This window comes from Andrena cerasifolii, chromosome 3, assembly GCF_050908995.1.
Source record: "Andrena cerasifolii isolate SP2316 chromosome 3, iyAndCera1_principal, whole genome shotgun sequence".
NCBI lineage: Eukaryota > Metazoa > Arthropoda > Insecta > Hymenoptera > Andrenidae > Andrena > Andrena cerasifolii.
The window spans coordinates 4,067,708-4,090,202 of record NC_135120.1 but is presented as its reverse complement, the minus strand read 5'-3'; the positions used below and the strand labels follow the sequence as shown (position 1 = coordinate 4,090,202).

General features: G+C 37.7%; 1 protein-coding gene and 1 long non-coding RNA gene across 3 annotated transcripts in view; one reads left to right on the top strand and one right to left on the bottom strand.

The window, feature by feature from the left end:
* The window catches only part of LOC143367067 (uncharacterized), a 309,917-nt gene that overhangs the window by 63,107 nt on the left and 224,315 nt on the right, over positions 1–22,495 (bottom strand). The gene's annotated exons all lie outside the window — the stretch shown is intronic.
* Wdr37 (WD repeat domain 37) overlaps positions 1–22,495 on the top strand; it is an 86,123-nt gene that overhangs the window by 7,856 nt on the left and 55,772 nt on the right. For both annotated transcript variants that reach the window (XM_076808594.1, XM_076808593.1), the window contains exons 2-3: positions 8,829–9,104; positions 20,861–20,986. In XM_076808594.1, the coding sequence (XP_076664709.1) occupies positions 8,837–9,104; positions 20,861–20,986 (394 nt within the window). In that variant the 5' untranslated portion in view covers positions 8,829–8,836. The remainder of the gene's footprint in view (positions 1–8,828; positions 9,105–20,860; positions 20,987–22,495) is intronic.

Here is a 22,495-nt window from a genome sequence, read left to right as displayed (position 1 = left end):
AAGATTTCGTTAGTATATTAATGTATCCTCTGATTAACGGAGGGAATTTCCGAAATATTAATTTAAAACAAAGTGGTGTCTATTTAATGTTGAAATCTTGATTTTTTTGTGTAAAAATTACGCGAGAAAAAATCAGAAACATTCGCCTCTTCAGTCGCCTGACTAGGTGTAAGGTAAAACTATACAATACGCGCAACTTTTAAAGAAAGATCTATAAAACCAATATTTTTTAATAATTCTTTAAAGTTTTTGTGTAAACACGGTAAGTGTTCATTACTCTTCACAACTACGCCGGAATTGTGAAGGAAACACAGTAGAAAATTACCGCAAATAATCATTTTCCTGAACCTTACGTGGGGCGTTTTGTAACACATTCGTCAGGTAAAACGCCCCACCTATGTGACAAAACACCCCTATATGAATAATTAGTTTTTATTATTTTTAACAGAATGTTATAGAATATATATTTTAAAGGATATTATTAACAAAAATAGAATAATATTGAATAAATTTTGCAAAAATTGAACAATTTTGAAAAAAAAATTCATAAGTTTTCCTTTTTTTTCAAGCATCAATTTTCTTTACTTTTTAGACTTTCCTGTTTATAGGTGCCTTCATAGCGTCCTTAAAGGTATACGTATTATAAATTCGGCTTCTTTCATTAACTCCCGTTGTTTTACTTTTTACCTTCTCCATCGCTTCATTAACATCATTTTCGGACCATGATGCCCGTAATATACTCCTTACATATTTACGTGATATTTCTCTTATCAACGAAAAAAAAAAAGAAATACGTTATTCGCGAACAATATGAATTTGAGGTAGGAGGGCGTATTACATATTTTTTTCTGGGGCATGTTGTAAATTCTGGAGTACAAAACGCCCCGGCTTAAATTTAGCAACAACGTAGTGAAAAAAGGTTTGGGCAATAATGATTTAAAGGGGTTAGTTTGTGTCTACTTTCGAAACATATGTGTGAATTTATCGCAAAAACAGTAGTGACTTAGAAAATTGAATTTCTCTCGTACTCACCGCAAATTGTCCGAAAACAGAAAATATAAATTCTGGTGTATTTCTGTAAAAGCCGTAATATGTTCTCGTATTATTATTGTGGCAGTTGTGGGCGACTGAGGCAAGTTCGAATCTGACGATAGCGTCGATGTGTTCGATTGTGCGCGTAAAACAATGATGGGGTGTTTTGTCAGATGGGGCATATTCCCTAGTTTTACCCTAACCCCTTAAGACGTAATTTTTCAACGTCGGCGTCGCAAAGTGGCCCGAAATCGTAGAAAAGTTAATTAAATTTATAATACCGTTACATATGTCATTTATTATAAATGGAACGTTTTATGGTTTTTTTGATCCGTAGAATCTGATTCTGGTATTATCATTTTCTAACATAACGAACTAGCCTTATGAACAACTTTTATACTCTCGGTCGAATTTTCAGTATATAAAACTTACATGGGCATTACTATTTAACTTTTTACACTTGTTTTTTAATATTTCTGCAGCATAAATGTTTTTTGGGTTGCATAGCGAAATGCTAAAATGAATTTTTATGTGATGATAAATCGCGTTATAACTTGCGTTGATGCAACTTGCTGCAAAACATTTGTATGCCGTGATCTGAAGTAGGTTCTAACAAATACTCTCATGCAAAATTCATGGTGACTACGCGTGCATAACGTTTTGTAAACATAACTAACGCGGAAAAACGAGATGAAATAGAGATTCACGAAAGGGTATTTTTCAAAGGGTTGTAACACGCATATCCTTTTCATATTACATGTACTTGTAGGTGAAAATATACTATGACGCTACATAGTCACATTTACACCATCGATGTTTAACCCCTTGCCATACCATTTAAATTCCGACGGCCGGTGCAAAATCAACACCAGAGGTGAGTCACGCGTCAAGTCATTTCACGGTTCGGCTCAGCGTCCGAAGTTGGCAATCGCACACGTCAACCCTGTTACGCAGTTGCAACAAAGTTGCCGGCAGCTTGGCTAACGGAGCTTATGATATGTAATTTCATGTGTATGCGGCCAGGAATAACTGAGATGAAAAGACATCGGCGAAAAGTTGAGTCGTTACTAGATACTTCTACTAACCACGAGCCTGACCATTGGTGTTTACGTTTCGCCCGATCGACGTACCACGGGTCTCACCCGTGCTTTCAATCTTTGGCCCGATCGAGGTACCACGGGTCTCACACGATGTTGTATGTCAAGGGATTAAAGGAGATATCATAGGTACCGTGAAGCGGCATTGTTTCTGCAGTGGTCTAAAGAAACTCATAAATCATAAATAATTTAATAACAAATTTATTGTGAATAAGTTTTTTCTTGCACTTTATGGACTAATAAATCATGTGTAATAAGTATTTTGTTTTATTTGTTTTAATAAGACCCTTAAAAAATTCCTAAAATCATTCATTTTCGCCGCGGCTGGAGGTAAGGTAAATGTCCCAATTTCTGCTCATGTACCGATTTCTACCCATTTCGTATTTTTCTCATTATTATAAATGTTACGTTTGTACTATAGTTGTAACAAAATAATTTTAAATTATTTGAACATTTCCGCGAGTGCTGCACGAGCTGGGGGCTATAGAAAGTGCAGCCTAAGCAATGAAAAAAATGTAAAATAAGAGACTCATGGTTTTGTGATCATGTTCTAGCTCAGCGCTGTCCAGCATAGGGTCCCCTTACGCGCCTGCTCCCTCTTCCAATCTTTCTTTCGCGCAGCGTACCTTCCGTTGTTAAGGAGACCGTGCGATGCTACGAAGGCTGCCATGACGGGCTAGCCGGGCTAGCGCCTTCGCGGTTAGCGTCACACGGTATTCCTGACAACGCGGACGAGAGTGAGAGAACCCCAAGCTCCCGCGGGAGCCACCTTGGACAGCGCTGTTCTAGCTGTTTGTGCTAAGGAACAGCGCCACCATTGGCATTCGAGAATTGGGCACAAGGTAGTCATTATAGTGCAAATTATTGCTTAATAAAACAAACAGAGATTATACAGTGCTCTCGACTTAGATTTTTCAAGATTTATAATATTTTGAAGTAGAAAACAGGTGAGTAAGTTTAGGGTCAAGTAAAAACCGTTATGTCCGTATTTCTACTCACCACAAATTTTAGTAAGATAACCTCAAAATCAAAGTGATGTAGTAACCTCCATTTCTATTTGGAGGCATGTTATTCTTTTCTTATAATTCTTTTATTTTTTAAAAATAATTTCATTTACATTTTTCATAGTTTTGATAAGTAAGATAAAAATATAAAAACAAAAATAGCGAGAAAAAAACAAAACAAATGGCAACAAAAAAGACGAGTAAAAATCAGTATACTGATAAAATGATAAGATATGCAATAAATGCTGTTTCTAAAAGTCTATCAATTAGGGCTGCCAGCAAACAATATAATATACCATTTTCAACACTGAGGTGTAAATACAAAGGAATATATTCAATAGGAAAAAAGAGTGGTCCACAGACTATACTAACAAATAAGAAAGAAGAACGATTAGTTCAGTGGATTTTGTTTGTGGGCAGTAAAGGTTTTCCATTAACCAAAAATATGCTGTTGGATAGTGTCGCATTATTAATAAAACAGCTAAAAAGGGAAAATCTATTTAATGGTGGTAGACCAGGAAGGCATTGGTTTGAAGGCTTTTTAAAACGCCATCCAGAATTATCTATACGAACGCCACAAAATTTGAATTAGCGAAGAGCCAATATTACTGAGGAGCAGCTTCGTGGATGGTATCATGAAGTAGTAACATATTTAAAATAAAAAAATTTATTAGATATAGATCCCCGCAGAGTATTCAACTGCGACGAGATTGCTTTCTTTTTAAACCCAAAGGGGAGTAAAGTGATTGTTGACAGAAAAGTCAAATCTGTACACAACGTAGTTGGACTGGAAGATAAGGAATGCTTAACCGCGTTAATTACAGGTAATATAACATATGATTAGTATATACAGTAGTATATACTTTAGATCAGGCTTGGGAATTAAGTGAACGCGGCGGCTGATTTTCAGAGGCAACGCCTCCTTTTTCCCGCCGCGCGTCTTGACCCCCGCGGCGGCCTAGGTGCTTGGAGCGCCTCAGGTCCATACCATATGAACCGCACGTGGCGCATTGGGGCGATATTGTACCAATAGGTTTCCACATCGTCCTAGAGAGCACGATTTTCGATGCGTTTTTGTTTTGTCAACGCGCCACGCGCGGTTCACGTGGTATGGGCCTGAGGCGCTCCATGCACCTTGGCCGCTGCGGGGGCCAAGACGCGCGGCGGGAGAAAGGAGGTGTTGTTTCTGAAAATCGGACGCCGCGTTCACTTAATACCCAAGTCTGCTTTAGATGTTGGTAATCATAAAAAATATTTAAAATCGCTAATTAAAGGCAATGGAGCTGGCCAGATGCCACCACCTATGGTAATGTTCTCGTACAAGAGGTTACCAGCAGTTATAATAGAGAAAGTACCAGACGGTTGGGGTGTGGGGAGATCCGACAACAGATGGATGACTGGAGACTCATTTTTGAATACATGAGTAATATATTCCACCCATGGTGTGTGAAGAATAAATTACAAGGCATTCATCTCATGCCACTATGGCCTTAAGCGATTTTTGCGTAGCCCATGAAATCGAATTAATATCGTTATTCCCAAACGCTACACACATCATGCAACCCATGAATGTCGCTGTATTTCGTTCCTTAAAGGATGCATGGAAAACAACCGTGACAACCTATAGATTTAAAAATGACGGTTTATCAGTTAAAAAATGTGATTTCGCAATAGTTTTAAAAGCTGCTATAAATTCAATTAATGCAGAATTGTGGTTACCAAGTGGCTTTGCTTGGTGTGGACTTTCGCCATTTACAGCAGATGCAATAAATTATTCGAAACTATTAAACATTAATCAAGTAACACTTGCAAAAAATACAAGTCAGGCCCAGTCAATTACAGAAAAAGATGAGCATAAGCAACTGCTGCAATTAATAGAAAGTTCCACAGATTTGAATATGATTAAACTCTTCAAAATAGCTGAGAATAGGGATAAAGAGTGGTATGGCGAGGAAAAGTATAAAGAATTATTTTCACTTTGGCAAAAATGTAAACGATTATCAGAAAGTGATGAATTCTGTCAGTAAAGTTTCAAATATAAGTACTATTGAAATTACTTTTTTGTCAATATTAGTTGAATAATTTTCTTTCATTTTTTTTTATTAATTCATATGTGGTTAATGAATATTTGTAAAGTAAGTATGAGTATGACGAAGTGTGTTTGTATATTTTTAATAAAAAACTTGTAATCATTTTTTGTAGGCACAAGATACATCAAATGAACAAATAAATTGTAATATTATCGCATCAAGTGATATAGTAAATATTAATGATAGTGTTGTTATCGCATCAAGTGATATAGTAAATATTAATGATAGTGTTATCGCATCAAGTGATGTACCAAATATTGATGATAGTGTCATTATAGAAAAATTTAATTGAAATTTTAATGTTGACTGTATTAATAATTTAGATGTAAATAATTTAGATGCAAACATTTGTCCAAATAAATGCGGTAAATAATTTAAATTCTTCCTCAATAACAACACTTATAATTTATAAACAATTATACCAATGTAATACTGATTTTGTCATAGGTATGACTGATTCGATTCCTTTGCCTTTTAAGCAAACGCTTTTATTGCCAACATCCTCTACATCAGGTAGTAATGACAATAAAAAGAAAAGGAAGGAGAAAATTCCTGCTGTAGCAACGTCTGAAAAATGGAAGGAATATTCAGAAGTTAAAAATTCATGCTAAAAAGAAAAAAAAGAAGAATAAGAAGAAAAAAAACGTTTCCAATTACAAAATTTAAACATAAAAAAGCAACAAGATGAAGAGAAAGCAAAATTAAGAAAAAGAGAGAAGAAGAAGCAGCACTGAAGAGACAGGAAAGAAACGAGGAGAAAGCCGCACAGATGTAAAATAATAACGGAAGAAAAATTAGCACTAAGGAGAAAGGAAAAAAAACGAGGAAAAAGCAAAATGTAAAACAATAAGGGAAGAAAAAGCAGTACTGAGGAGAAAGGAAAAAATGAGAAAGCTAAGTTTAAAAAAATAAGAGAAAAAAATGCAGCAGTCATGAAAGGGATGAAGAGATCTAACAACGCGAAACAATAATTTTAAGTTTACCACAAACTGGTATTTTTATTTTAAAAAATATTTTTTTCCAAATTATAAATAGTTGTATTTACTATTATTTTATAACACCTCTCCATAAAAGATACTTAAAAGAAAGGTAACTTATTCTAACCTGAAACGGCAACATATTGTGTGAACAGAAATTGGTACAAATTGTGAGTAGAAATACGCACATTTCGAGCGTTGTATTTAATTACAAATTACTAATTGTTATATATCTTGAAATATCTTTTTTGAATATTTTTTTAATTAGTTGATGTATTATTAAGGTATTAACCAATTTCTCTGCAAATTTTGATCATAAACAAATTTTTTATACCTTTATGACGAGTAACCTCCTAAATGAGTAGAAATTGGGACATTTACCTTAAAGGCCACGAGTAAGAAATTATCGCAGCGGGTTCCGGTGGCACTCAAATGAATCGGCAGACTCTCCGCTTTAAAATCAACTCAAGACATTGATGTTCCGATTATCCGTCGGGAAGATACAGCAAGATGAAGAGAAAATGGAATTTGTGCAATTTTTAAGCATATTTTGGAAAGGACAACAGAGACCGAAATTTTAACCGAATCAAAAATGTCGTAGATACGTCTAAATAAGAAAAGACTGATGTTTCTATTGCTTTTTTCATGAACGTTCTACGATGATTCGTTCGCTTACTAGAAGCAATTAAAGTAAAAAAAAACGCGTTTTACTTCAAAGTAGAATAACTCGGCCAAAAAAAATCGCACACGAAATTTGTTACTCTCTTCTTACACAGGAAAGTAACCGCTTTCGACTGGTGTAAATGGAATTTGTGTAAAAAAAATCATACTCCCCGTGGAACATCGCAAATTTGAAGAAAATTTTTTAAAATTGACCAAGTGCTCTTTATATTGCTATAACTTTGCCGAAAAGCATTGCATCTAAAATTTGAAGAAAAAAATATTCAAAATATCAATACGACTATTTTTACCGGAGTTATGACCATGTGAACTTGCCCCCATTATTCGGGCTCCTAGAGGTGATGCTTTAATTAATGTGAGTGGTGTATGATGTGCGGATGTTACCCGGTTACCGGGTAACATTGGCAGGTATTTAATATGTATTAAAGAAGGATAAGGACAAAATTTGTATGCATTTTGACATTTGTAGTGCATTCACAATAGATGCAATGTTATGATATTTAATTTTTATATTATATAGCAAAATGATCCAAAAACATACCAATGTTCCCTCACTTTACAGTACGAGGATACGCACCTAAAGACGCGTCCTCTCCTTATCAGTATTTTCAATGCTTCGCGCCTGCATTTACATGCGCGCGATAGCGGTCCATTTTCGACCTAGCGCGCCGAACACCTATTTCCCGGCGACGCTGGTTGGCCGTGGTTGGTTTCGCGTTGGCGTTGGTTGGTGACGCTTTCGTCGCCACACGCACATATTACCACCACTCCTGTAGGTGTTCCCTCTCCACGAAACAACCGGCGCAATACGCGCAACAAAATGTTGTCTGGGGACACTGTTTTCGTTTTGGTTAATATTATTTTACAGTACGCAGTTTTATAAATTTTAATATACATATGTATGGCGACTGTATGTAGACTTTCGTGAGGTCGTATTTTCGGATTACATATGTACGTTTCCTTCTAATGAAATGTAACGGACATCGCCATTTTTTCAAATTGTGCATAATTTTAACTGATAAATGATTTAATGCCCTTGAAATTATTGCAACCTTCGTATTATTTTAAATTTTTAAATTTTGGGCGTGTATGTAGACTTTTATAACTGAGTGACATATAAGTATTGTGGTGATTGATATGAGAGCTTTCTTGTACATAGGGTTACCATATTTCTTCACCAGTAAACCGGTACACGTAAGAAAAGGGGACAGAACGAATTTTTTTTGAAAGAGGACTTTTATTGTAGTAGTTAAAAAATGACACACAATGAAAAATACAATAGTAATTACAAGTACAACAACAATTTATTTGGGACTTGAGTCATATTTTTCTGTACATAAATCTTTCTTCAGAAATGTTTTATTCTTAATTTCTTCGTGGAATTGCATTAAAAATGAAGAAATAAGAAAACTGGCACGTATTTGTAAACCAACCGGGATACCTGGGACAAGGGTTGAAAACCGGGACACATATGGTAACCCTACTTATACACGGGGTTTCACTACAGGTGGACATCCATTTAGGGAGAGAGTCTACAGGCAAAAATGAGACAAAAGTATAGAATACACTTTTTTGATATCGCGCTTCGTTTTTGAGAAAATTGACTTTGATTTTACCCGAGTGCGCGTGCACCTACACATATAAGTATAGTTGTGGCACCTGAGGGGCACACACAGATAAGGGAAACACGGAGCGTTTTCCATAGACTGTTCCGCTTACTTCCGCATGCTCCTCAGGCGTAAGAAATTCTGTTTAGGTGCACGCGTGCTCGGTTAAAATTCTTGAAGACGCGATATGAAAAATTTTAATTCTATATTTTTCTCTTATTTTGGCCTGTAGAATCACCCCCTATAAGCTTTCCCACCTGTAGTGAAACACCCTGTATATGATGTATAATCCAATGCATTTCCGTAATACCACTCCTTTATGTGATTATGAAATTTTCAGAGTGAAACATGCCGGGAGAACCATCCATAGCTAGTGGAAATAAGACTTCGGGAAAAATCAAACGTATTTCTATCCCAAGAGTACAAAGTAGTACAGATACAGAACTGCAGTCGCAAAGTGGATCTACACCGCTACAACCAACTGGTCTCCACTATGCTGCTTTTCGTATGGACCTCGATGACAGTGTACTACCCCCAGCTTTGCGATGTCGACTGTTTGAATTATTTCAGCAGATAGAAAAGGAGTTCGAAATTCTTTATACAGAAAATTTAGGATGTATGGCCCTTTTTTATGTCAATAATATATTTCATGATCAATTGGTATTTGTATATGTTACTATATAAGCCCGAATATGGTAAATTTTAAGAATTACCGGTGAAACCTAAGATTTACCACCCAACGTTGGTAAAAACCCGAAGTAATGTTCCTGCTGGAGAGTTAACCATCAAATCTAACCCCAACCAAATCCGCCAGTGGATACGAACGAAAACCCAGAACGAGTGGATTTTCTTAGAATATTCTGAGTTTCTCTTTGCATCAACTGTCGGAGTTGATTAGGGTTAGAAAAGAGTGCGTCAATGCCGGATCTATATCAGAGTTTGGCATTATCTAAATAAAATTATTGAAAAACGTATCAGCTGAAAAGAGACTAAACGAGACTCCGTCGTCGAATAAAGATAACCTTGGACGGAAATTCATGCAACGGCCACAGATACTTTGTTTATTCGAAGGCCATTCACCTTGAGCTTCAAATAAGTTTTCATCTTTATTTGAAAATTATTTGAAGCTCAAATAACTTCGGCGAGAGCCTTTGTGGCCCAAGCCAAGCGAGATCGCCGTTGCTTGGCGATGTGTCATTGATTATACAATACACAGAAACTGAATTTGTTTATTTTTCATCGTATCAATATGAAAGTGACACCAATGGATTTCTGGCGTTCTCCCGATTAAATTGACAGAAAATAATTTAAAGCGGACTGTTTTTAACGAAGCTAATTTTATATTGTCTAAATCAATTTTTCACGCAATTTTCTTAATTATTGTTTGAATTATGTCATTTTTGGGGCCAATTTCATCGGGAAAACAAGGATTCGATTGACGCCACTTTCGTAAAGATCTGATTAGAAATGCAGAACTTCAGATTCATCACTGCTTAGTGTGCAACATTGTATGGACCCATGGTTCTCGGGTGTCGAGCGCTTAGTTCCGAAGAGTCGTCAAAAGCAATTTCATCACTTGCCAGCAATCATGCTCCTCGCTGAGTTTGATAGTTGTACCGACGCCCTCTACTCATAAGATTTCTAAGGGTGTACCATACACTCCCCACTGGTTTTGGTAAATTTTAGGCTTTTAAATTAATCTTTATTCAATTTTAAGCCCCGTTACGCATTGTCGACAAGTTGCCCACGACCACTAGGTACACGGAAATATATGAGTTCGTACGCACTGGGTCGCGGCGAAGAACAAAGATTTCTGGTCTTTTGTCGACCAAGTTGCCGGCGGCAGGTCGCCAGTGATATTCGGGCTTTCACAGTAACATATGTACTACCGTTCAAAAGTATCCGGGCACTTGCTTATTGTTAACAGAATGTTGTTTAAATTACAAATAGAAGGACTTATAATGATTTCATCATTGGTTATTATAGCTATAATAAAGTATCATGTTACAATAAAATTGTTTTTCGTTTATAATTTTTTTTTTCTTTCCGGTTTAGAGTCGCATCTACAAGGGTCACTAGCGACTGTTGACTCGATTTAATTGCTTATGGTGGTACTCGATTCGAAATTTGCGGAAAGATTTGTAGGATAGGTGGTACCGGAGGAGAGATTTTATAGGTCGTTGAGGATTCCGATAATCTTGCAGAATGCTAGTAGCGTGTCCTGGTACGAGGTTGATGTATTTGCCTCGATAAGGTTGTCTGAAATACTTGATCCTCTTCTTGCTTGATTATACTTCCTACATTCGAGGATGATGTGGTTGGTGGATGTTGGTATATTGCATGTTCCACACAGTCTGGGGCGACTGTTATTAAGAAGGTGTGATGTGATAGTTTGGTGTGCCCGGTTCTGATTCTAGTTATCGCCACTTGTTGTTTTCTGTTAAATATTGGATTTGTCGTTAGATCGTAGAAGTTATCGATTGATTTGTGGATTGGGCTTGCTTTGTAATTCCTCCATTTGCGATTCCAATCCTGTTTCCACAGTGATTTGATGTGTTTGGTAATGTCCACGTAGGTGTTGATTAGGGATTGTTTCTCCATATGCAGGGTAGATGCGATTTTCGCTTCAGGATCAGCCATGACATTCCCGAAGATATCCTTATGTGAAGGGACTCACGCTATGGTTATTATTCTGCCAGCTTTGACTAATTTATCGTAGATTTCTTGGATTGCTATATACTTTCCGTGGTTTGCTTCATGCTTTGGGTCTTTAGAATGGTGGACAGTCAGTCCGAGAAGATGATGAATTTGGAGTATGGGCGGTTGTCAATGTAGTTGAGCGCCGAAAGAAGTGCATACGTTTTTGCTGTCAGAGTACTATTGAAATGATTTAGTCCAGGCCTGTCCAACTTTTACTCTTGTCTTCGCAGAGAAGCCGCGGGTGGTTGCGAGCGAAGGCAAGAGCAACGGCAACGGGCGGCAGCCGCAAAAGAGTGGGGATAGTGGCGTTCACAGATTCCCCCACCAAGAAGACCTTTCGCTCTTGGGCCTGGCCCGGTGCCTCCGAGAGCGAAGAGCAACTCGCGGCTGCTCGTGCGAGCAAATCCCCGGACAGGCCTGATTTAGTCTGTATTTAACTGTCTTATTTTGCGTGAAAACTGCAGCTCCTGTTCCAACATTACTTTTGGAGCCGTCGATGTAGATATGAGTGAAGGCAGGGTATTATATATTTATCACATAGGGTATTGAACTGTCTTTTCCATTCCTCTACAGTTCATTCCTCCTTTTTGTTTATTTCGAGTGATAGGTCGAGGACGGGTGCATTTAGTGTTCATGGGGGGGGGGGGGGGGGCGTTGTGAAACCTGGTTGTTTCCATGGTCGGTATAGTGTATTCAAGTTCGTTTAGGTAGTTTTTAATTCTTTGGCTGGGGGTTGATTTGCCAGCTTGATATTTTGCTTGATGCTAGTTCCTTAACGAAATGTCTCCGTGGATAATCGGATTTGTGGATGTCGAGGCTCTTATGGCATATTTTATGCTTAGAAATTTCCTTCTGTGTTGCAACAATGTTTCGCCAGCTTCGATCATTATACTTCCGATGGGACTTGTGTGAAATGCTCCCGTTGTTATTCTTAGCCCAGTATTGTGAATTACCAAAAAAGTTTTCTTAGTATATTCGGTTTAGCAGAGTTGTATATTACAGATGCGTAATCTAATTTGGCCCGGACAATCACTTTGTAGCCTTATAGGAGAAAGGTTTTGTCCGCTTCCCAATTATTATGTGCTAATGCTGTAATTATCTTGATTTTCTGCCTACAGTTATCAGCAAGTTTGTTTATGTGTTTACTCCATGTGAGCTTGGAGGCAAAGAGTACTCCTAAGAGTTTTGTACATGTAACAACTCGGAGCGGGTTCATTCCAAGTTTCAACGCTGGTGTATGGTCTTCGTAGTAGTTAGAAAATAAGATACATTCCGTCTTGGTGAGTGAAAATTTAAGACCATTATTTTTTAACCATCCATGTAGTTGGTTGAGAGCCAGTTGTATCGTTTGTTGGGAGGTGTTGACAGATTTCCCTTTATATGCAATGGGATTATCATCCACAAATACTCTTGTAATAACCGGGGGTTTAGTGGTTCTGCAGGCTTTGTTAACGGCTATTAGAAATAGTGTCACACTAAGTACTGTGCCTTGTGTTACGGCATTTTTTATTGGAGTTTTCTGTGATAGGGTGCCATTAAACCGTACTTGTACACTTCTATTATTCACAAAGTTTTTGGTGAAATTCCATATATTGTCGCCGATCCCCATCTCTTGGAGTTGGAGTAGGATTTGGCGTTTCCAAGCCATATCGTAGGCCTTTTCGATGTCCAAACTGACTGCCAGGACGTGTTGGTTGTTGGCGAAGGCTTCGCGGATGTGGGTTTCCAGACTAACGAGATGCGGCGTAGTGGAATGTCCCACTCGACCCAAATTGGTTAGGCGCGATAAGTTTGTTATGCTCGAGAAACCATCTTAGCCGGTCATTGATAATTTTTTCTAAAGTTATACACATATTACAGGTTAGGGCGATAGGTTTATAGCTGCGAGGCGTGGTATGTTCCTTACCGGATTTGAGTACCGGGATCACAGTGGCTTTGTTCTATTTTTTTTGGAAAGGTATTATTTAATCACATAGTGTTGAATAAATCGAGGAGTGTATTTGTGGTACCGATGGTAGGCAAATTTTTAATCAAATCGTTGGGGATATTATCAGGCGTTGGGCTGGAGCTTTTGAGGTTTTTCAGTACTTCACTAAGTTTTCTTGCTGAGATAGGAGCGTTGAGGTATGGATACAAAGAATCATTGGTTTCAGCGATTTCTTTTCCCTCTTGTTCTAGCTTGTATCGTCTAAAATCTTCGGAATAGTTCATAGAGCTGATGTTTTGTAAGAACGTTGATGCCAGGATGTTTGCAATTTCTTCCGGGTTAGTTATAATGTCGTTGCAGTTGTTGGTGATAAATTGTGTGTGACATGCCTTCCGGTTACCTTTGATCACATTTATTTTGTTCCAAATTTCTTTGGCTTTGGTAATATTAACTATAGTTGAAATATAGTTGCTCCTGTCTTTTCTTTTACTTTCTTTTATAATTTTCCTGGCAGCCGCCCGGAATTTTTAAATTGGATTTTATTTTCTTCTGAGTTATGTCTTTTGTAGCGTTTAAAGGCTTGTTTTGATTTTCGTACAGCTTGTATTGGTCATTTCACCACGGAGCGGGCTTGTGGTTTTTTCGTGGTAAGGTTTTTCGATGGCTTCATTAGCTGCTCTGATAATGAGATCGGAGAATAATTCGGTCACGGTGTCACTTCACTCACCTTGTTCGAGATATTGGACTCTTGTATATACGTTGCTATCCACCCTTTATGTAACTCCCAATTGGCTGTATTAAATTTCCATCTTGGGCTAAACGAGTTTATATTGTGCTTATTTGGATTTTTTTTAGTTGGATACTGATTGGAAAGTGGTCGCTGTCACATAGGTTGTCTATTATTGTCCATTCGAGGTTATTGGCATAATTGGTGCTACTAATTGTTAGGTCGATGCAGCTAAAAGTCCCGTTTGCAACATTGAAGTGTGTGTGTTGCTTTGTATTCAGGAGAGTAAGGTCATCGCTCTCTAAGATCGAACCTATTTTATGTCCGCGATGGCCCTTTTTGGTGGAGCCCCATAGAATGTTATGACTGTTAAAATCACCGACTAGTACAAATGGTTTTGGTAGTTGCGAAATGAGATCGTTTATTTCATTTATTTGGAAATCATAGCTGTTCGGGAGATCAATATTGCATAAGCATAGTTTCACTGGGTAGGTCATTTGGATGGCGACTGCTTCTATGTTTGTTCGAAGATAGACTTCGGTGGCTACTATTTCATTTTTGACGTAAATAGCGACCCCTCCGCTGGCATGACTGGAAATCGTGCGATTTTTAGCGAAGCATTTATAATTTTTAAGTGGTCTAGTGGTATTGTTTTTAAAATTGGTTTCTTGGACGCAGAGGGTAATAGGTTCATAGCTTTTAAACAGTAGTTGCATTCTTTCCAGCCGGGCATAGAAACCATTAGTATTCCACTGAAGTATATTATTCATAATGGTGTTATTTGTTAGTCAAGGGTCGTAAGAGAGAAGGAAGTAGGCGCGTTGAGTTATTCTAGGAAGTGTCAGAATCCAAATCAGTTGACCAGCTTGTCAGGGTGTTGGTTGATGGTTTTCCGCTTAGTTTTTTTTGCATAATCTATGAATTCTGTTATTTATGCTTCGTTCTTTTAGTAAGGGATAGATTGTATTCAGCGTTTGTATTAATCTAGGTATGTCGTCTGTATAGTCGAGTGCTATTGTAGTTGGATATGGTGATCCGAATGCGTTTTATAGGAAGCTTTTTAGTTGCTGGTAGTTAAGGGTATATTTGTTTTGGCGGTCTTCAATTCCACCTTTTGCTGGTTCAATTATTTCTTCTATTTTTTTTTAGTAGAGGGGCGGGTGATATGGGCCGTATCAGTCTTTTCTTGTTGTTGGTTGTGTTTTTGATTCTAGTGGTTGTGGATGGTATTAGTGTTTTGAAATTCGTTTCGTCGGAGTATGTTGACCCGGGCGGGGGTTCTGATGACGTTTTTGAGAGTGGTCTTTGGAATCGCGTTGGTTCGATTTCCATTCCAATTTCTTTACTTGTTGGTTCTGTGATATGGGTAGGCGTGGCTGTGGTTAGGATTGTCTGTATTGGTTTGGTTTTCAAGGTGGCTTCTTCATTAGTTGATGTATACGTGCTTTGAATAGGTGTGCGGGTCAGTAAGGTTCGGTTTGTGGTTGTGTTGGTGTCACTTATTATTGTGCTATTTTCATTTGATTCGGGATTATTGGGACAGTGCTTGGCGATATCTCCCTCCTGTTTACATACGAAACAATTTAGTTTGTCAGTGGTAGTGAAAATGCGGTACACCGTGTCGTCTAAAGTAATGGTAAATGAGTCAGCTTTGGAGTCTTCCAGATAGACGTATACGTGTCTTCTAAAGCTGAGAATGTGGGAGTACTCGGTTTCTGTCATTCTTTTTAAAGGTGTTTTCAATCGATTAGTTCGGTATTACCGGTGATACATTTGATAAGATAATACGTCCCGCTGGTGTTATCATGGGTTTTATGTCTATTTTGATATTGTTAATTGTTATTGATTTGTGATTACCAATGAGGCTAGAAACTGTTTCCTTTTTGTCTAGGTAGATGTAAATTCTGCTGTTAGAGATTCTAGATATGTACCTTATTGCTTTAGGGCCTATCATTCTTGCCACTGCACAAGCATACTCTTTAATAGTGATATCGTCCACTGCTGGGAGGATTACCGTTTGATCTTTGGTAGGAACGAATTCTGATTTTATGGTATTCGCGTATGATTTTGTTGTATCAGTGGAGTTGTTACTGGCCTGTTTTTATCCGGTGGTGTTGGTGGAATACGAGCCCCTGTACTCAGAAGCTTCGTTTCGCTGACTATCTTTTGTTGGTTGCATTTCCGTTGGATGTGTGTTCTCCACGCGAACTCTTATGTGGCACTTACACTCGTGGTGTTGCCACGAGCGGCACTGCACTATTCACTTCACCTGTTATATTTGACACACGCGAGTAATATCGTAATCACGTCTATACTCTTCGACGATAGGACCGCGAATGTGTATAAATTATATATAACTAAAATGCAGTAACAAAATTCGTGTCCATAAATGGCCACGCCTAATGAAACTATCTTGTTACGTGAAAAGTTCGTTTAATTTCTGAGGTCTGGAGAAGAAAGAGTTCTTCTGAACGTATTGTGTGTTTATAAACTCTTGATCAAGTGCATACAAACTCCATATAGAAATACATTGAAAAATCATATGTTTAATTTTGATGCGCCATTGAAATCGGGAATTTTCAATTTATAACTGTTTATTTCATAACAGAGTGATAAAGATGTCTTTTAGGTGATATTTTATACAATTCAGCAATATTTATGAGGTATTGTTACTACACATCTATCAAGTTTCCGGATACCTACTTTTGAACGGTAGTCTATATACAGGGTGTCCCACTAAGGAGTGGACAGCGCGATATCTCTTAAAGTATTGTCGATAAAAATATAAAAAAAATAGGGAATTGCATGGTTCGAGGGGGCCCATTTATTAGCGCGAACGAATTTTGTTTTCGATTATTATTTTAAAAGATACGATGGTCAAGTTCGGTTTTTCAAATGGAACTATTTTTTTTGAAGACCTGATTTCATAGTGCGTTCCAAGACAAATTCAATAAGCTTTAATGTATACACTTTATTTCCACTGGTTTTTAAGATATTGCGCTTGCAAATTTACTGATTTTCACTGCAAGAAACCCCTCTGGAATGGCAAAAACCGGGGGCGGTCTTACTGGCCCCACTGCCTGTTGAAATGGATACTTACCTGCCAAAGGTCTACGCCAGAAATGGCAGGCCCAAAGGCTGGACAATTCTTTTCCGTCAGAAATGCTACTTAGGTAGGTACATCTGCGGTATCGAGAAGCGCATCGTTACTTTTATTTCGCACTTGCTTCTACGCTCGGATGGCCGGTTCTTTTGGGAGGGATGCAAGTTGGATTGGTTAAGTTAGGAGGAGTGAAAGTTGCTAGACTAAATTTCAACCATAGGGAGCAGATTGTATCAGAACCAATCCAACTTGCATCCCTCCCAAAACAACCGGCCATCCGAGCGTAGAAGCAAGTGCGAAATAAAAGTAACGATGCGCTTCTCGATACCGCAGATGTACCCACCTAAGTAGCATTTCTGACGAAAAAGAATTGTCCAGCCTTTGGGCCTGCCATTTCTGGCGTAGACCTTTGGCAGGTAAGTATCCATTTCAACAGGCAGTGCCACCCGTGGTGCCAGTAAGACCGCCCCCGGTTTTTGCCATTCCAGAGGGGTTTCTTGCAGTGAAAATCAGTAAATTTGCAAGCGCAATATCTTAAAAACCAGTGGAAATAAAGTGTATACATTAAAGCTTATTGAATTTGTCTTGGAACGCACCATCAACTCAGGTGTTCAAAAAAAATAGTTCCATTTGAAAAACCGAACTTGACCATCGTATCTTTTAAAATAATAATCGAAAACAAAATTCGTTCGCGCTAATAAATGGGCCCCCTCGAACCATGCAATTCCCTATTTTTTTTATATTTTTATCGACAATACTTTAAGAGATATCGCGCTGTCCACTCCTTAGTGGGACACCCTGTATAGAGTGTAAACAAAATTGTAATACAACTGGGCAAGGGACTGTGTATGCACAATGAGTCGAATATGTATAGAACAGGTTTCTTTCGTCTATCCTCAAACTTATCATTTTCTAAAAAATAAAGCTTTAGGCAAGAAAAATTGAGTCTAAGTTTCCGACTTATTTCTGCACAAAGAATCGTTCCTTGCCGCAATGAATCATGATTTTGTTCCCATCTTGTACTCTGGATAATGTGTTCAGAGCCGTCCTTAGCACTGGGCAGACGGGGCCCTTGCCCAGGGTCCGAGCCCCGCGCTTAGGGGGCCCCGCATTTAGGGACTACATTTTGTAACAATTAAATGAATTAAGTATCATTATCAAGGTATCACTTGTTCTAGAATAGATTTTCGGCAAGCCTAAGTGACGCATGAAGTAGAGACGTAAGGTTATCTGTTTTCAATTAGATGTTTTCGATAATATCGACTATTGCCTCAGGCCCCGCAAACTCTAAGGGCGGCTCTGAATATGTCACTTCTTTTAAATGATTATTTTATTTGGAATAATTAATAATTTCACTGCCTTCCCTTTTTATATACATTTAAATTATCATGTACTTTGGACAACAAAATTTCAAATAATATTTTATAAAAGCAGCCTGTTCCATGTCGGGCAAAATATCGGTGACCTTCCGCTGTGCTGCGTGGGTCGCATGCACTTCCCGTTGCCGAAACTACTATTTTTGTCGCTAACATTTGTTTTATAATATTTACTCGACCACAGAAATCAGTATTATTAAGAGAAAGGTGTAATGTTCAAATGCCACTATAAAACAATAACAAAACTTTTATTTTCAATAAAGTGTCACTGTGTTTACATGAATTTTGTCTAACAAAGAGGAGAAATTTAATTAATAAATATTTATATTTCTTATACTGTTAATCCTCAAAGGTCACACTATAAATTACTCTCGCTGCAGGCACACAAATGGGTTAACGTAACCAAGAGCGTTCGTTTGTCTATATCTCTGGATATACTGCACCGTTTTTAATGTATTTTCTTTTGAGCGACTCGTAAGACACTAAGGAAAAAGAATGTATATAGGTGATTTAGTCGTAAATCATTTGGTACTTGAGATATCTTGAAAATGAAGAGATCAAGTTAGTGGAAGTTCTGAAAATTTTGTTTCTTTATCTTTTAAGCATAGTTTCTTTCAGCAAAAGATATAGAGGGTTTAGTTATTCACCAATCGAAAGGTTTCAACTCATACTTTAAGGCAGGGTTGACTAACTGGTGGCTCGGGGGCCGCCGGAAGCACCACCGCCTTGCTGCTACGCTGAACGGCCCCTTCCATACCTACCAGACTCTGACGATTGCAGTCGAAAAGAGAAGGAAAGAAGGAGAAATCCACTGCGATCGTCAGAGTCTGGTAGGTATGGAGGGGGGCCGTCCAGCGTAGCAGCAAAGCGGAGGAACCCCCGGTGGCTCGCGAGCTCCCAGTTAGTCAACCTTGCTTTAAGGGAAAGAATGCGTTATTATGATTGGTTAAAAAAAATATAATTATTTGGCGAGGTGAAATTGAGTAATCTTTTACTTTTACTGAACAACTGTTCTCTGTGAAATATCGTCTTTTTCGTTTAAAATAAGGACATAAACTGCTACTTGCAATGAGTATACAATATCAGAAGTAATATCATTGATGGCTTTGAAAATCTAAAATGGCAGATCAAAAATAGCGGTCACAGAGAGCTGAAATGAAAATCTCGGAAAACTTGCATTTATTAAATGAAAATCGGTTACAAAGATGTCAAATAATACGTTGAAATGGTTGAAATAATAATTTGTTCCACAAATGTAGTGAAATTGACAAAATGAATGCAATTATTTATTTACATCTACGTTTCGATTTTTCGAAAAGCATGTATTTTATTTTTGGTAACTCAAAAATTCTATATATATTATAAATTGTGGAAGAAAAAAAAAGATATTCACTACTAAATCAACCTTCAGTTCTAATGGATTTTCTAACGTTACAGTTATACTGGGTGAACGTAACCCACGGACTACATTTGCAATGATATTACTCGATTGCTTCCAGCATACTAGCGATCCAGTGGGGGGAATTAGAAGAAGTGTCAAACTTATTCCCCCAAGCCCTAACTCCCGCCCCCTTACCATTCAGAAATGCCAGGAGTTTTTCTGACGGTTTGGGTTGCGCTAACCCAGTGTGATCTTTGAGGGTTAATATCACTGTTCTTGTTATACATTTTTTTTGCGTTTCGGTAAGTTTCGAAACCGAATATTTTTAGTGTCTATATTTTGCAGTGAATGAATAGATACCAAATAATTGTGGGATCAAATATATTAAATAAAACCCGGAAAGTATGTACAAGATTGATTGGATTTAAAACTAATACAAAATAATCGAATGCCACGCAAAACTACCCGACTCAACGCAACACAGAACAATTGATCTACTCTCCCTGGCAGTTTTCCCAACTGTGCTTGACGCTACCCTTCCACCGCGCACGCTTTCCTTGCTCGCCTTTGTGCCCAAATATGGGCATTCCTGCGACGCACGCTTTCTCACCTCGGCAAATCCTTGCGCGCATCGCTGGGCTCCCTAACGTGTCCTGTTTTTCCCCGACGGGCCTGCGGCCTGCCTCTTCAGAGGTTCTCAACATAAATCCAGGCGCACACACATCATTAAAACCATTCCGATACTACATAAGTCTGTGATTATGTATTAGTACAATCATTGCAAACATGTTTTAGGCTGAGACAATAATAATATTCAGAATGGAATAATAAAATCTTGAAATATGAAGTTGAAAATAAAATAATCTAAGGAATAGATCGCTTCGCAGCGTGGGTAGCATGCACCCCACGTCGCGATAAAACGATACTGTACATATATTCACAGTAGTTACAAATCAATTAATGATATCATGTATTTTATAACAATGTTTCATGAAACCTGTTACCTACCCGGCGAACGCGACTTAACTCGCCAATAATATTAAAAAATTACGCCTGTTGCGAAAGGATACAAATTGTGAACTTTTCTTCCTATCTTATAAAAATTTATTTAAGAAATTAATTACAACTAATTGAAAATTATAATGTCTTATAATCTAGTGCAAGAAAAAGTAGATGCTCTTAATGAAAAACTTGAAAAAGAATGTTATGGTTCTGGAGAACGGAATTTACCTCTTGGAGATGTGGCAGACTTCCCAGATGCAAAAAGTCTATCGAAACACAAATGTAAGGAAGTTAAGATAATTTAAAAACTAATATGGACCTACTATTTTGTCGAATCATTATTAGTTTATACTAATACAGATGGCATTGAAAACATTCAATTAAACTTTTTATAGTGAAGCTAGAGCGAAATAACCAGACACATATCCTTGCGATCATACCAATGAACATAATTTATAAAGATATTTAACACCAGTCATGCATCAATTGAAGACGTTTTGCGACTACCCTAACAATGAAGAACCAATCGCATACCGTCTTTTGAGTTGGCAGAGTGACTGGTAATGTCGTTCGTGTGTCCTTTTCTTTTCGGAGGTCTGTTTATAATGTTTTCCTTCATTTCAGGTGATACTTTTTTACAATTACAATAATGATTTTTTCAACAGTATTATACACTACTTATCAACAAAAGCGGCACCTCACTAATCGCATATCTAAATTCTTAAAATTGCATATATTTCTTCTTAAACATAGGAAAATGTCTATTTAAAGATATTTTTTACTAACATTTGTTCACGTACTACACCTTGCTACAATTAAACTTCTGACAGGTATTTAATATCTATAAACAAATTCTACATACTCTTATTCTACATAGTCACCTTACGCAGTTCTCTCTTACAATGAGTTATTGCCAGTTTCATATTCTATTCACTTTGCCGACCCAGAGTACGATATGCGATACCTCATTTACGGTAGTCGTGTAGTGTCTGAAATGTATTCAATTTTAATGTTCAGTATTTCCATAAATTTAATAATGTGCGTTGGCACAAACTCTTGGACATGTGTATGCCCATTTTCGCTCTAGACTCATCACAAAATGTTTGGTTAAAATCCTTGTTAGTTTGATTAAATGAATTATATTTATCGAAACTTGTTTGTGTGATACTTCTTACCCACTTAAGTCTTTATCTATAATTCTGAAACTCCATGTATAGTACTGCCCGGTTAACGGTTAAAAGCTCTCGGATCATCCCCCAACATGTTTCATTTCTGTAGGCTACTGATATTTTCAAGTTTTCTATTTATAATTGCATCTTTATAAAAGTGGTACCAATGGATTCCTGCGATTTTCTTGATTAGACTGAGTCTAAACATAACATTGTTCGGACTTTTTTTTAATGAATCAGGTAAACAAGAAATTTGATTTGCAAAATGTAGAAATTATTCCACTGCTGTACCGTAAATTCTCGCTATGGGCTCATCTCAACTATGCGTGACGCGTTTGTTGCTATCCCCACCACTTCTTGGAATCATTCGGTCGAGAGTCAGAGAACCCAAGAGCGAGCAAGAGAGAAACAGAGAAACTATGATACTCTGTCTCGCTTCGTCTTTCACGTGCCTACGCTCTGTCTCTATTTCGCGTTATCGGCGGCTCTGAATTGTCCACGCTATTCGTTAAGCGCTCGCCGCGAGCCCCGAGTGCGAGCCCATAGCAAGAGTTTATTGCATCGTTAAACATAATTCGAATAACATCGGATTTTAGGTCAATATCGTCAACAGAACGTCAAG